General features: G+C 34.7%; 1 protein-coding gene across 9 annotated transcripts in view; it reads right to left on the bottom strand.

The window, feature by feature from the left end:
- ARL15 (ARF like GTPase 15) overlaps positions 1-12874 on the bottom strand; it is a 521133-nt gene that overhangs the window by 348011 nt on the left and 160248 nt on the right. For all 9 annotated transcript variants that reach the window (XM_074202516.1, XM_074202520.1, XM_074202517.1 and 6 more), the window contains exon 3: positions 9255-9399. In XM_074202516.1, coding sequence (XP_074058617.1) covers positions 9255-9399 — 145 coding nt within the window. The remainder of the gene's footprint in view (positions 1-9254; positions 9400-12874) is intronic.

The following is a 12874-nucleotide window of genomic DNA, read 5'->3' as shown; positions in this document are numbered from 1 at the left end:
TTTCTTGACATCACATGAATACCAATGAGATGCATAAGCTATCTCTCAATAATCTAATCATCTTATAAGACTGCTCTACCCATTTGTCCAATCATATATTTCTATGAGTATGCATTTTAAAATGTTTATACATATGATTTTTAATTATACATATGCAGTAGTTTCTCTACATTCATCATGCACCTCTTTTTTTTTAACAAAGTAGATTTTTTTAAAAGTAATTTACAACTTCAGTTCTTCCAGAAATTGAGGTATTCTATGGCATATAGTCACACACTATGTCCAAAATACTGATATTTAAAGATAGACTTTTGGTGAAGAATAGCTAATAAATCAATATAAAAGCATTTTGAAGATTTCCAAAGACTAACCAACTCACTATCACCTTAATTAATTCTGCCCTATTTCAGTCCAGCATCTTTTCCCCAATGTTTACAAAACGTATGTTTCATATACTTTTTCTTGAATGAAGTTATTCCTTTTAGTGATTAAATACTTCACAGTGCAGTATCTAAAATCTTATGAGGCTTGAGGCAATCAGGAGAAAACCATAGAAGACTTATCATCTATGAGGAAGTCCTTTTCCATCTAAATACTGTGAAGAATACCACCTAACACAGTGGTACATATGTCTTCTTTTTAATGTATAAATTGATATTATCACAGAATCTCCAAAAAGGGTTATTCTGTTGTTACATTTTTCAAGGAAATTTGTATGATATACATATATATATATATATATATATATGTATGTATGTATATATGAAGAGAGACTTTAAATCAGGACTTTGCTCCACCAAATTAATTATTATATGAATAAAATGTTTAAATAGTCAAAAAAATAAGCCTAGAGGGATTTTATACCTTCGGTACATTTCAATCAAACATATGTCTACAAAGCTATGGTCTGCTTTAAAAATATCATTTGTAAAACTCTGTCAGTCCTTTCCTATACTTTCATCAAGGATTCATTTATATGTCAATTATTCTCATAAAGACAATATGGAGATAAATAAATAGGTCTATGAATGGGTGATCATTGTTATTCTAAACAACAATGGTTCTAAACACAGAAGGAAAAATGGAAATAAAGTAGCAGTTATTTCTGCTTCTCAGGGGTGGGTGGTGGGTGAAGAAATAAAATATAACAACCCTCTTCTGGTCCTCAAGACCAACTTGACAGTAATGTCTAAACCTGACTAAAATCCCATAAAAAGGTTAAACAAGCAAATTTTATCCGAACATAAAAACTGATGACTGTGATAGGAACTATTCTATATATGTGAGCTTTAAATCTAAGAATCTTCAATAAAAATGTGCATACCCTTTGATCCAGTAATACCACAACTGGGTCTATACCCTGAAGAGGTCATGAAAAAGGGTAAAAGCATCCCTTGTACAAAAATATTCATAGCAGCCCTGTTTGTGGTGGCAAAGAATTGGAAATTGAATGAATGTTCATCAATTAGGGAATGGCTGAACAAATTGTGGTATATGTACATTATGGAGCACTACTGTTCTATTAGAAACCAGGAAGGATGGGAATTCAGAGAAGCATGGATGGATTTGCCTGAACTGATACTGAGTGAGATGAACAGAATCAGAACACTGTATATCATAACAGCAACATGAAATTGATGATCAATCTTAATGGACTTGTTCATTTCATCAGTGCAACAATCAGGAACAATTTTGGGGTATCTGTGATGGAGAATACCATCTGTATCCAGAGAAAGAATTGTAAAATTTGAACAAAGACAAAAGACTATTACCTTTAATTTTAAAAAGAAGTTATCTTATTATGTAATTTTGCTATCTCTTATACATTACTTTTTCCTTAAGGATATGATTTCTTTCTCAAAACATTCAATTTTGATCAATATATAGCATGGAAACAATGCAAAGGCTATTCTGTGGGGGGGTGGCAGGAGGGAAGCAAGATTGGGGGGAGCTATAATGTTCAAAAATAAATTAATTAAATAAAAAAGGTCTAAGAATCTTCATTTTTCAAACTGAAATCACTTCACATATTCCTATTCTGTCCTCAAGTCCCCTAATATACATTTGGGATTTGTATTTTGTATTTTTTTTACAATGGGAACATTCCTAGAATTGCAATCAAATGATAGTTTCCCAATTTAGTTTGTCTATTTTTATTCATCATGTGGAATAAGCAAGTATTTTTCTTGGACTTGCAATTAGAAACCACAAAGTCTGAGTGTGAGAGAGAGTGCGCGTGTGTTTGTACACATGACATGCTTTTGAAATTCTGAATTGTTCTACAGAACTATTCAAAGGAAAGGCATTCCACAGATCTGGAGAAATTGACCAAAAATAAGAGCATAGTTGGGCTATGGAAGCTTTGTGATGCTTGGATGCTATTCTGCTAAGATTCTTGTAAACATGATTTCAACATCATAAAACAAGGTTTAATATTTTAGCATTTAGAGAACACCATCCTACAGTAAAAATCAAAATCTCTTTCTCACACTGCTATTTATTGCCTTAACACATTCCCAACTTATGCCAGAGTTATTTAAATGTCTTTTTCAAATGAGCATGGCCTTGGGGTGGCTAGGTGGCGCAGTGGATACAGCACCAGCCCTGGAGTCAGGAGTACCTGGGTTCAAATCCAGTCTCAGACACTTAATAATTACCTAGCTGTGTGGCCTTGGGCAAGCTACTTAACCCTGTTTGTCTTGCAAAAACCCTAAAAAAAAAAAAAAAAAAGATATGATTTCTCTCTCATCACATTCAACTTAGATCAATGTATACCATGGAAACAATGTGAAGACTAACAGACTGCCTTCTGTGGGGGTGGGGGGAAGGAAGCAAGATTAGGGGAAAAATTATAAAACTCAAAATAAAATCTTTCTTGAATGACAAAAAAAATTAACATGGTCTTTTGTAATATGTTTAGTTACTATTATACAGTTTCTTTTAACTAAATAATGTATTGCTAAATAACAAATTTAGTATTGTAAATAAGGTAGTTATTCAACTACAGTAACTCATTCCTAAAGAGGGTATGTACCCTCAACCTCTACCTTTCAAAAATAAATGCCTACTTTTTCACATCTGTTTTCAATTATTGTTTCAATATATTATTCTAAGTCTTTTGGTTTCCTTTTCTCTGATAAAAGCACTTGAATTTGTATAATTTTGATCTAAATATCCCTTCTTATCAACAAAACCCTGGGGAAAAATAACCCAAGAAATGCACCAACATACATACTTCATTCTAGTTTCCATAATAAGAGAAGTCCTTTTATCCAATTTCTCCTCTTACACCAACAATTCTCTCTTTTTTAAAATTCTGTCAAATGTGAAAGATGGTCCACAATAACAATCCAATATGCAATCCCTTCTCCTTCAGAAGAAGTAAACAGTCTTCTTGTTTTTCATGCATAGAGTGGACAATCCCTTGTTAGGATGTTTCCTTAGTAAGAAGCAAACTCTTCAAGGACATTACTCAAACTTTATAAATCTTTTTTAAAAAACTCTTTAATCACATAATTCTTACCTTTTAGATGCAGATCATGACCAGAAATAATAAAGACAACTGAAATTTACAATTCTAAAAATATCATCAAGTTTTTCCCCTCATAAAATAGATTTTTACACAATTAGTTAAAATTGATATTTTGCACATCATTAACATCCACATAAATTTTCTGTGAAACATTAACTACACACACCTCCTTAAATGTGAATTCCCTGTTAAAAGCCCTTTCTTCTTAGGGCTATAAAAACTGACCCACCAATATTCATTTCCACCCAACCATTATTTCTTTTGACTATATTTTCTCATCATTTTTCAATGCAATACTGAATTTCTCATAAGTCTCATACCTTCTCTCTAATATTTATCTTGCTCATGCAAGTAACCAGTTATTTTAAGGGTTTTACTGTTAACAGCAATGGGAAGCTTCAATATAACAAAAGATCCATAATGTCATTTACATGGATATTCCTTATGTTAGTATATGTTATTATATATGTCTTCCTTCTCCTCCTTGTCCATGTTCTTCTGTTGATACACTACAGAGGATCTACCTAACATGTTGAAAACCTTTCCTTATGTCAAGGGTACTTAAGCAAGAGTCCATTAACTTGTTTTTTTTTTCTCATAGTGGGAAAACTATTTTTCAATATAATGGGTTTCCTTTGTTATCCTTTATATTTTATTTTATAAATATACAAATATTATTCTGAGAAGCAATCTATAAGACTTTACCAGCCTGTCAAAGGGTTCCATGATACAAAGAAGATTAAGACCTCTGCACTAGATCTTTTTACAATTTACCCATTGAAGGAAAAGAACCTATATGTACAAAAATATTTATAGCAGCTTTTTTTAATGGTGGAAAACAAATGGAAATTGAGAGAATGACTAAAAAAGGTATTATAAATGATTGTGATGGAATACTATTGTGCTGTAAGAAATAAAAAGCAGAAAAGACTTACATGAACTGATGCAAAGAGAAATGAGCAGCACTAGGAAAAACAGAAATATTGTATGATGATCTACTATGAATAACAGCTATTCTCAGTAATACAATGATATACTACAATTCTGAAGATGATGAAAAGTATTGTCCCTCTCCAGAGAAAGAACTAGTGGAACCTGAATGCAGATTGAGCATACTATTTTCTTTGGCTTTTTTTTTTTTTAGGGTTTTTTGGTATGTGTTTTCTTTCATAGCCTAACTTACATGGAAATGTGTTTTATAAAATTATATATGTATATCCTATGTCAAATTGCTTGGTTTCTCAATGAGGGGTGTAGGGGAGAGAAAAACTTTGGAACACAAAGTTTTTAAAAAAGATTTTAAAATTGTTTTTACATGTAATTGGGAAAAATAAAATTGCTAAGTACACATTGAAAATAATGTTCTAGCATTGTGAATTGATCAACATGATGGAGGCAGCTCCTCTCAACAGTTCTGACATAAAAGACAAGCTAGGAAGACCTGCTATGGACAATGGCATCCACATCCAAAACACAGAATTCACTTTTCTAAACCTTCTCTTATATTTTTTCCTTCCTATCTCTTGATTTTCTTTCTTTTCCCATAGTCCTAATTCCTCTTGTACAAAATGATTTAATATGTAAAGGTGTTGTACATTTACAACTTTTACCAGACTGCCAACAGGGGGAGGATGGAGAGAAGAGGGAAAGGGGGGGTGGTGGTAAAAAATAAGTAATTTAAATTTTTTAAAAAAGAAAATATATACATACATTTATATATCCATACATAAATATATAGATATAAAACATTTTACCAATAGAAAATCACTTACCTATACTTCATGACCAATCCACCTCCATCTGATTATACAATTCTTCAATGACATCCTTTATACAACATCTTAAATATGTCATCATTTGAAATATGCTCCAGATTACTAGAGTCCACATACACCTCTCAATAATTTTATTCCCCAAAAATTCATAGCTCACTTTAGCCCAACCAGCTCCTTCTCCTTTTTCAAAATAAAAGCCAAGGGATAATATGGTCAATAATAGTGACCCTGTTTATACATAAGAAGCCAAATTAAGATTCATCTAAGTTTCAACAGGAAAAATTCAGTGAGGTTCCTGAATTTTTTTCTTTTTTAATATAGTGACAGGGAGAACAAAACTTGTGTACCAGGAGAAACAATGAGGACAGAATTGCTGAATTCCATACAGTAGCAGTGGTTAGGTAGGAATGGGGAAAGAAAACCAAGGGGGTACTGTCCCTTCTTCTTTCTCTATCAACTCTACCAATTATACCAGTAAACAGGTTGTCCTAGATTAGCTTTAGATCACAGCGGGTAGCAGGCAAGTGTAGAAGTTGAGGGATTGCTGGGAAGAAGAGAACCTAAGAAGCATCAGTCTTTAGTCATAAAGCTGGGGGGGGGGGTGGAATAATAGAGTACAGGGTGGTGGCAAGAAAATAGAAATACCAGGCAACAATATCAGGTAGGAAAGAAAAATTTTCTGCTGCCACACAAATATAAATAACATTCCCAGGTAGTTGTTCTTATAAATAATAGGCAAATGCAAATAAGGACCTGCCTATACTCTCTGATCCATTACATCATTTATCCCATATTTTACATTTGGAAATCCAACCTGTATAAACACCTGCTTTTTACATTCCATTAAGGCTAGGTTACTAATTTCTCACGAAACTAACATCTTTCAGGAATGACCTCAACATACTTCACTTCTCTATCTATTCATTCCCTTTTTCTGTCAAATTTTAGGCATTCAGCTTGACTTAAAGAAAAGACAGAATTTAAATGCTCAACTCCTGAGTGTTGTTACAATTTATTAATTCTTTTAAAAAAACTCTCATGGGTTGTTTCTCTCTCAAATTCAGATAAAGGAAGAGGGGACCCAGCCCTGGAGTCAGGAGGACCTGAGTTCAAATTCAGCCTCAGACACTTAATAGTTACCTAGTTGTGTGACCTTGGGCAAGCCACTTAACCCCATTGCGTCAAATTAATTAATTAATTAATTTTTTGGAAATCAAGTTGCCTTCAAAAACCAAAAAAAAAAAAAAAAGGAAGAGAGAACAGACAGAGAGAAGTGGGAGGATAAGATAGAGAAGAATAGGAGAAAGGTTAGAAACTGAGGAAAAAGGAAAAAAGGACAGGGAAGAAGGAGGGAGAGGGAAGAAAGATAGGACAGAAAGAGTAAGAAGGAGAAAAAGAGAGAAGGGGAGAGGGAAAGGATAAAGAAGAAAAGGAAAGAGAAAGGGAAAAGGAAAGGGGGGAAAGAGAGGGAAAGGTGGGGAGGTCAAGGTAGGAACTGAAGAAACGAAAGAAAAGAAAGGGAGAGAGGAAAAGAAACAAAAAGAAAGGGAGAGGAAGACAAGACAACAGAAGAGAAATGAGGGAGGATATGGGTGAGAAAGAGAGGGAGAAAAGAATAGAGACAGTGGGGAGAAGAAGGGGGGGGGAGAAAGGAAGGGATACAGAGATATAGCTAGCAGAAGGGAAGAAGACCCAGGATGACCATGTGAGTATATGAATGAGTGAATAGATGCCTTATATGGCCTGTTCTTTTATCTTTTTCCTTTTAACATCCCCCTGGGAAGAGAGGAATAAGGAAGTTTTCTCTTTCTCTTGGCTTGCTAGTTCTTGGTTTTTTGCAAGGCAATGGGGTTAAGTGACTTGCCCAAAGTCACACAGATAGGTAACTATTAAGTGTCTGAGGTTGGATTTGAACTTAGGTCTTCTTGACTCCAGGGCTGGTGCTCTATCCACCGTGCCACCTAGTTGCCTCCAGCCTTCTAGTTCTTGGGCAGCTCAAGCAACCAAAGCCTAGACCCTCCTTTGGACCTTGGCTGGCCACTGCAAGCAAGTAGCTTAGAGATCTACCTGTTCCTTCCATACTTTCTGGCTCATTCATGAGAAGGGAGAGAGCAATAGTAAGTGGGGGGGGGGGGGGGAGAGGGGGAAGGGAGGGGTGTTGTGGTGAGGAGGGTGTTTGTGTGTGTGTTTTATAGAAAGATTATATTATATAGATTAGATAATATGTAAAGATACAAATATGAAGAGGGATGGGAGGGGAAGAGCATAGAAAAGAGTCAAGAGACCAAGACAGAAAGATAGAGATAATAAAGGAGGGAGGGAGGGAGGGAGAGAGAGAGAGAGAGAGAGAGAGAGAGAGAGAGAGAGAGAGAGAGAGAGGAGATATTCTGCTCTTATTTTTTCCTATCAGTTTACTCCTAAGAATATGCCCAGAAATAAAGTAAGGAAAAAGGAACAGGAACAAGGTTTCAGAGATGAACTTCTCACTTACTCTCTTTATACAAAAAAAAAGAAACTAGGCACTTTTGAAAGCAATAGAAAAAAACTAATAAAAAATTAAAAAGAGAGAGAGAGAGAGAGAGAGAGACAGATTGATCAGTAGGCAATTTCTCAAAAGAAGGAGTAAGGAATGAGAAGAGAGGCAAAAGTGAAAGGCTCAGATTTCACCAGGAAAACCTCTAGCTCATCCTCTACTGCTGACACACAGGAGGGGAGGAATGAAAATGTAAAGAGATTTTTGAGATGGAAAGAACAAAAAAATCAGGAGCTCAGAGCTGATGGCTATTACCTTCTCTATAAAATGGGAGAAAAAAGTCGTATGTTGAAACAGAGAGATGTGAGGGTACACTTGTGGGTTTAAGGGAAAAGGGGGAATCTGTGAAGGAAAATAACTCAGAAAATCCCTGAATTTACAGATCAAGTAAGTGTTACAATTAGTGCTCAAAGGAGTTCTATTGATTACAAGTCCACTGCTCTTCCTCCCTGTCTTAATTGCTGACTTTATCAATGCTGCAATCTCTTCAGCTAACACACACAACTAGGAATGATGCCCATGTTGGATTAGAACTGAGTTCACATTGCCCCTGCATTGGCTCTTCTAAAACCAAAACATTTTTTGAGGAATAGAAAAATTATTTGCTAGACTTTTCCCCATTTTATCTTTATCTTTCATAAAGTATCAATGGTGAGGGCAGCTAGATGACACAGGAGATGGAGCACCAGTCCTGCAGTCAGGAGGACCTGAGTTCAAATCCAGCCTCAGACACTTAATGGCCTAGCTGTGTGACCTTGGACTTAACCCCATTGCCCCTTAAATAAAAACTCTAAAAAAAAAAAACTATCAATGGCATCAAGTTTACATTGCATGATCCCAAATATTAAGTTTGAGAGGCAGTTTATGAGGACAATGATGCATTCGTTGTTGTTGTTGTTGATAATGATGTTAAATCACGTCCAACTTTTTGTGACCTCATGTGGGTTTTTCTTGGCAAAGGAACTGGAATGCTTTGCCTCTGTTCTTCAGTTCCTTTTACAAATGAGAAAACTGAGGTAAAAGGGTTTAAGTGACTTGGTCAGGTCAAAAAAGTTAAGCATCTCAGGTCACATCTGAATTCATTAATGCTGAGTTTTCCTAACTCCAGGCCTAGCAGCTCTATCTACTTTGTCTCCTAGCAACCTAATAATTCTAATTAGGTCTGAGTATACTCTCATTTTGCTGTAGATATATGGCTAAGTAGTAGATTTCAGGACTAATTATATAAAGATTTTAATTTTTCCTAGATTTTATTGTTTTCAATGGAGCTGTATAATCATTAGGCAAATGATGGAATGTAGAGATTTAACCTTGATGAATAAGTCAATTCAATAATATAACTCAAGATCACAGAAAACATATAAATAATATTGGGGAAAAACAAAAGAAAAAGCAGCGGAGTGCAGAACTCTACCTGTTGTGGACACGACATTCTCCGGGCTCTCACCACATAGCTTCGACAACAAACTGGTCTTGCCAGCACCCGAGAGGCCTATGCAGACCAAATCATACTCTGGTCGTGGAGGAGGGGGTCCCTTGCAGCAAAGTGCTCTAAAACACTGAGAAGAAAGAAAAAGACACTACTTTCAAAATCTGTGGCAACAAAATGGGACAGCATTTTAAATAACTGAGTATATCTTTTTTCTATTCTATGACACTGACTAATGTGCTTTTGTAGACCCCATGTCAAGTCATGGCAGGTGAATGACACAGAAGACAGAACTCTGAGCCTGGCCTTAGACACTTACTGGCTGAGCAATCCTGGACAAGTCACTAACCCTGTTTACCTCAGTGTCCCAAAAATCTGTAAAATAAGTTGGAGAAGGAAATGGAAAACTATTCCAATATCACTGTCAGGAAAACCCACATAGCATTATGAAAAGTTAGACTCTAATGAACAACAATTTTATGTCATTTGAGAGTATCTCCTTATTGATAAACATGTATCCAAACTAAAATAACATGGATTCCCCTTTGCCAGAGTTCACAGTAATTCATGTATAATCTAGAGAAGCAGGTTACACAGAAACAAAATCAGGGAAATATTAATCAGTCCCAAATTACTTCCTATTCATGGCAAGATTGGAATGCTGAATGGCTCTAGAGCTATACAGGGATGCTGCTATTTGAGTTTATCTCTAAAAATACCATGCTAGACCAGACCAAATTCCCTGGACCTTCCCCAGAGAAGTCTCTAATCTTTGGAAGAGTCCTAAAATCAAACAGATGCATTATTATAACCATTAATTTGAGGGTAACTTCAACTAGAGTAGATTCCTCAGACCAAATTAGTCCTACAATTAATTTCAGGGCTATAATAAGGTCACAGGGCAATGTGCAATTATTATTCTTTTTAACTTAGGACAGGGAGGCGGTGCAATGAGCTTAGAATCAGGCCGATTCTTCTTCTTGAGTTCAAATCTGGCCTCAGACACTTTCTAGCTGAATGACCCTAGCAAATCAACTTAACCCAGTTTGCTTCAGCTCCTCATTTGTAAAATAGATGGATAAAGAAATGGCAAACCACTCTAGGATCTTTGCTAAGAAAATACCAGATGAAGTCATGAAGAGTGGGACACAATGAAAACAACAGAACAACTTGATTTGAGTATATTTTTGGGGTCATATTTACCAATGTTTATAATTCTATCAGATAAACAAATCTAATTTCTATAATTACTCTTTCAGTTTAAAACTAATTTCAATTCAACAAACATTTAAAAATCACTTTCTACAGAAGGGCATCCTGCTGGTGTTGATCCTGTTGAGTCTATATAATACATACATAAACATAAATATATATATATATATGTAATTCTGTGGCATTGAAAATCAATTAGATAAATAATAAAGAGTACAGGGCCATTCCAAGAACATCTGACCTCTTATACCTTCACTAGGAGCTTCATTCTTGTTCTCTAATGAGAAGTACTAAGGACAACTTGAATACTACTGAAAATTAACTAACTAGGTAGTTCTTCCCCACCCCAATATCACTGAATAAAGAACATAAAATAATAGCAGTAAAGGGGTCCTAAATCCTTTGTATTAGAGAATGGTAAACTGAAGCTCAGTTACAAGTAATTTGGCCAAGGAAACAAATTATTAAAACATTAGGTGTCTGAACTCTTGAGGTATGTGTTCTTTCTACAATATACTATAAAATCTTCATAAATATAATACCTAAGAAAGACCACTTTTTAAAAGTATGTTTAAGGGCAGCTAGGTGGTACAGTGGATAGAGCCCTGGAGTCAGGAGGACCTAAATTCAAATCTGGCCTCAGACACTTAATAATTACCTAGCTGTACAACTTTGGGCAAGTCACTTAACCCCATTGCCTTAAATAAAATAAAAACACCACTACCTCAGAACTCTCACTAAAATGGTAAATTAAAATATATTGTCTATTATTTCAATAAAAACCTTAAAAAATAAAAAGAATGCTTAGTTTTGAAACAATACAACTTATAATAATAGCTGACATTCAAAGTTTTAAATGACTTGCAGTGTTTTAAATGGTATATCAGTTGATCCCAAAAGCACTATAATGTAAGTGTTACTATTACCATTTTTAACAAATGAAGAAGTTGAGGTGACAAGAAGTTAAGTTACTTGCCCATGGTCAAACACAGCTAGTACATTTCTGAGCTAGGAATTTGAACTCAGATCTTCACAATGCCACCTTTTGTAAGGAGAATTGCTGGGTTTCCCTTCACTGCTAGCCATTCCTTCTTGAGATAATCTCATATTTACATTGGACATAACTTATATAAACATTAACTATTTGCATGTTGTCTCTATCAAAATCTTAGAGCTCTCTGAAGGCAAAGACCACATTTTTGCCCTTTTTTATATTCCTATCACTTAGGACATGTTATGCATGGTAGTCAGTAAACAGAAAATAAATGCTCATTTACTGATTAATATTATTTTGATGTAGTAGTAAACTGGCATGATTAATCAATAATCCAATGGCACAAAGATATATTGAATCTATTTGTGGAATCAGTTTCATCCAATTCCATTTTCTCTATCTAATGGTATAAAATAATGTAACCTAAATGAAGGATATTAGCTAATTTTTGATACTTTTTGTTACCATTAGGACCCTTCATGGTTTGCAAAAATCTAAAAACTAATAGCATCCTAGGGTGATTATGAAGTTGTTATTTTTTAAAGGAAAATATCATATCCATACAAAACTTTAATAGTGAAGGTCCACAGAGATTTTGTCTAATTAAAATTTGCATTTTTTCAGAACACACATGAACAGATAAAAAAGGGAATGCCTCCAAACTTTTATCTCCTAATTAGCCTTAAGCTATTAGCACCCAACTTCTAAAAAAGTGTATCTGTCAGTAAGTATTCCTAGAGGACCTTAAGAAAATATGGTCAAGATCAGACCTCATACTATGGCTTCAAAGGGTTTGTAATTTTAAAGGGGAGAGACAAGTATCTACAATTAATATAAATAGGTGCTGACATCCCTGAATTATTGCTTTTATTATAAAGCATATCTAGGAATCCACTTTCCACTCAAGGGATCTGGTTTTGGTTTTGACTACTGAGTTTTTGTTTTTCATTTCTTACTAATGAATTATAAAATATAAGGGTAATCAGAGAAAGCATTTTAAAGTAAGTCAGTGTAAGGCTTTTAAATTCTTATCACAATTCAATTCAACAGAAGCATTAAGTGTAGGCAACAGACTGAAATAAAGATTGTAGGATGCATAGTAAAAAGGCACTGCATTCAAATCTTGCCTTTGACTCTAAGTTGAGGTGGTAACAATAACAGCAGTAGTAGTATCACTAACAATAGCAGTAGTTGCAACAATAATAGCAGTAGCAATAGTAGTAACAATAATAACAATAGTATCAATAGCAGCAGGAACAGTAACAAAAACAGTAAATAATAGCTACCCTAAAGCAAAGCAAATCACTTAACCTCTCAGGGCCTTGAGTTTCCTCAACTGTAAATCAAAGGATTGGACTAGATTGATTCTTAAGCACCTTCCATCTCTAGAGTTATGATT

Source organism: Macrotis lagotis, chromosome X, assembly GCF_037893015.1.
Source record: "Macrotis lagotis isolate mMagLag1 chromosome X, bilby.v1.9.chrom.fasta, whole genome shotgun sequence".
NCBI lineage: Eukaryota > Metazoa > Chordata > Mammalia > Peramelemorphia > Peramelidae > Macrotis > Macrotis lagotis.
The sequence above is the reverse complement of the archived record's forward strand: the minus strand, read 5'-3'. Positions and strand labels throughout refer to the sequence as shown.